Source organism: Lotus japonicus, chromosome 6 (assembly GCF_012489685.1).
Source record: "Lotus japonicus ecotype B-129 chromosome 6, LjGifu_v1.2".
In the NCBI taxonomy this organism is placed as follows: Eukaryota; Viridiplantae; Streptophyta; class Magnoliopsida; order Fabales; family Fabaceae; genus Lotus; species Lotus japonicus.
This window is the reverse complement of record NC_080046.1, coordinates 324,804-328,208: the sequence shown is the minus strand read 5'-3', so window position 1 is coordinate 328,208 and position 3,405 is coordinate 324,804. Positions and strand designations below refer to the sequence as shown.

The window sequence follows — 3,405 nt, the reverse complement described above, 5'->3', positions numbered from 1 at the left end:
TAAGTAGAAGCTATCAGTAAACACAACAGTTCCAGAAAAATGAGCAATTAGTGAAGATCCATTAGGGAGCTTCACAAGAACAGGCTTAATGCATCTATATGAAACAAAAATAGACAAAGTGCAGGAAATGTGATCTGTAGCTTCTGTATCAACAATCCATTGGAGAGGTTTGAATTTACCATTCTTAGAAGGTGCAGAAGTATGTTAAGCAACCACAAAAGTCTTGGTTGTGGGAGCAAAATTGACCTTAGCAGTGCGTTGAGGTTCTTGATCTTGGCCAGGCATAAGAGAAATCAGACTATTGTATTGTGCCTCGGTGAGGCTGAACATAGTGTCTCCATGAATTAAACCAGCATCATCATCTTCTGTGCTAGCTCCTGAGTCAGTTCCCATGGTCATGTTGACATGCTTCTGATGACCTTGAGAGCTTGAATTCTTGGACTTGAAACTCTGTGGATATCCATGCTTCTTGTAGCAAACATCCACAGTGTGGCCATTTCTACCACAATAAGAGCAAACTTTGCGTCCTTGATTACGGTATCCATTGTAGGTGGAACTTGATTCTCCATGTGGATTGCGGCCACCACTAGCACCAGAAGTGCTTCCTGAACGATAAGCACCAGAAGTGCTTCCAGAGTGATAATTGGCGGATTTACCTCCATTGCCATGAGATTTCTGAGAATCAGAACTTCCATTCGCGTTTGCCATCAAAACCTTTAGAACATGTTCTACAGAAAATTGCCTTTCTTGCTGAGCCACTAACTGGAAAACGAGATTGATACTGGGAAGAAGATCCATGAGCATGATTTGAGATCTTACGCCTGAGAATTGCTCGTTGAGTCCTCGAAGAAAATGAATCACATGATCTGAGTTGCGATCCTCCTTGATCTTAGTCAGAGCTTCACAGGTGCAAGAAGGTAGAGACTTGAGAACCTCCAATTCATCAATCAAGATCTTCATCGCAGTGAAGTACTTCGTCACCGATAGATCTCCTTGCTTCAAACTGTAAATTTCTTCCTGAAGCTCTGAGATTCGGAAAAGATCCACTTGAGAAAAGCGTTCCTTCAATTCCTTCCAAACATCGATCGCTCTTTCACGCCACATGATCGATTGCGCGATTTCAGTGTTCATAGACCTAATCAACCATCCAAGAACCATCGTGTTACACCGCTGCCAGAAAGGATGAATCGGATGATCCTCTGCAGGTTCTGGTAGTGAACCATCCACCAACACAAGCTTGTTCTTGGTCAACAAACTCATTCGCATCGATCTAGACCAACTGTGATAGTTGCTCTCAGACAACGGTGGCGAGACGAGTACAATCGATGGATTCTCGTTGGGATGAACGTAGAGAGGGCAAGAGGTGACCAAAACATCTTCCACTGTGTAGAAGTAAGGCGCTTCCGTTGCCATAGCTAGATCTGGTTGCGAGCTTGGAGAAGCGTCGAGAATCGCTCAAGGGAATCTCGAGGTTGAAGACGCTCACGAACCAAGGAAAAGGGAAGAAGAAAAATCAGAGTGCACAACAGAGCTCTCTCAGAAACCATATTGAGAATTGAGAGAATTGATGATTGTTATTCAGAAACGTGAAAAAATGAATTGGTAGTTTACATCATTCTCAGTTGTTAGCTTAAATACTAATCTAGTTAGCCTAAATCTACTGTAACTAACTCTGCAACTAACTCTAACGTCCTAACAAACTTTCTAACTGACTATTAACAAACTAACTGACTTTGTTATCCTGTATTAAAAACCACAAAACAGATTAACGAAGGATACAAATCAACAAAGGATAGCCCTTTCAGAAGAGGACCGATTTGCAAAAAAATAGTTTTAAAATTCCCGTTTTCACATGTGACAGTTCATCCGAGAAGTCCCAAGAAATCGATGTGTTCTCATGAAGGATGTGCTTAATTATCAAGACTTTCTTAGCTAGTTACCATAGAATTGTTGGGGGAGACATGGGAGCCCATGGGCCGGGGAGCAAGACACCAAGAGATATCGACGCCACATCTTAACCAAAAACCTTAAGGCATTAGGTTTATGAGTCACATCTCTTATAAAGTCTTCTCCTCACCCATACTTAACTAATGCGGGACTCCAACTCCGCACTTGAATTTTCAACAATTTTTTTTTTTTGATATTGTTCGGGGTTTAAAAACCCGAATTTTCAACAATTTCCCTTTCAAGTGCGAGTAACCACCACATTATCATGGCCCCCTTCCACGGAAGTATATCCATCCTTGTACCACTGTTCGCTTCACCGCGTCAACGGAACCCGCCGCCTAGCCACATCGCTAGGAAGACTTTCGACACAAGGAGCTGTTACCATGGTCCCACGAACCATCGACTCCGATACCACTTGTTGGAAAATAACATAGCTGAAGAAGTAAAATAAACCAGGAGCGCAATCAACAACACAAGAATATAACGTGGAAACTCCAAAACCGGAGAAAAATCACGACCGTTGTCAAAACCGACAACCAGAGAATAAACACTATGTGAAAATTATTACAACACATAGACTTCACTCTCAACCACCCCATGACTCTAGTACACCCACACTCTCCAAAGCAAATATTTGAACTACATCTCACAATACTCTAAAACAAGAGTATAAGAGAAAAATAAAACACAAATATAAACTTAAAGTGTTTTCAAATGCTACTACATGGTGTTTTTGGTGTATTGAAACAAGGAGCTTGAGGTCCCAATATATAGTCTTGGACCTCCCACCCCTCACTAATCTAAGCGATGTGGGACTTCTCCAATATGCATAACTTGATCTTTTTTCTCCTTCATTAGCAATGTGGGACTTACATTGCAATCAACCCCAACAATCTCCACCTTGATTGTAATGATCAGTCTTCATTGTCTACACCGACAATCATTGTCTTCACCAACAAATATAATTCTCATTATCTATATACCGAAAATTAAATTATCATACTCCACCATAAAGAATACACTGCACTTGGAACTAAACCATTCCAAGATTAGTGAGGGGTGAGAGGGTCCAAGACTATACATAAGGATCTCAAGCTCCTTGTTTCAACACACCAACAAGAAACCCCATCACAAGATTAACAAGATATACTGACGTCTCATTTGATAAAACATTTTCGAAATTCAAGTTCAAAAACGATATCCATAGATAAAATACCCAATATATAAATATAACCGACAATTTAAAATAATATTTTGCACTCATGTTTTACAACAAAACTAAAAGAACCGATAATTAGGAAAACCATAGAGACACAATAGGGGGTTGGATTGTGTCTATAAAATTCAATCGCGATTGACTTGACTTCTCTTTCTTCCTACTAAAATATCTAAATAGATACATCGTCCAAAAGGAACTCAGTGCAGAAAGTAGAAGTAGTGTAGAGGGTAGAGGACAAT

General features: G+C 40.4%; 1 protein-coding gene across 1 annotated transcript; it reads right to left on the bottom strand.

The window, feature by feature from the left end:
- Positions 1 to 204: 204 nt before the first annotated feature.
- LOC130722777 (uncharacterized) lies at positions 205 to 1,413 on the bottom strand. Its single transcript, XM_057573620.1, has one exon. The coding sequence runs from the start codon at positions 1,411 to 1,413 to the stop codon at positions 205 to 207; it is 1,209 nt and encodes a 402-aa protein (XP_057429603.1).
- Between the last annotated feature and the right edge of the window lie 1,992 nt (positions 1,414 to 3,405).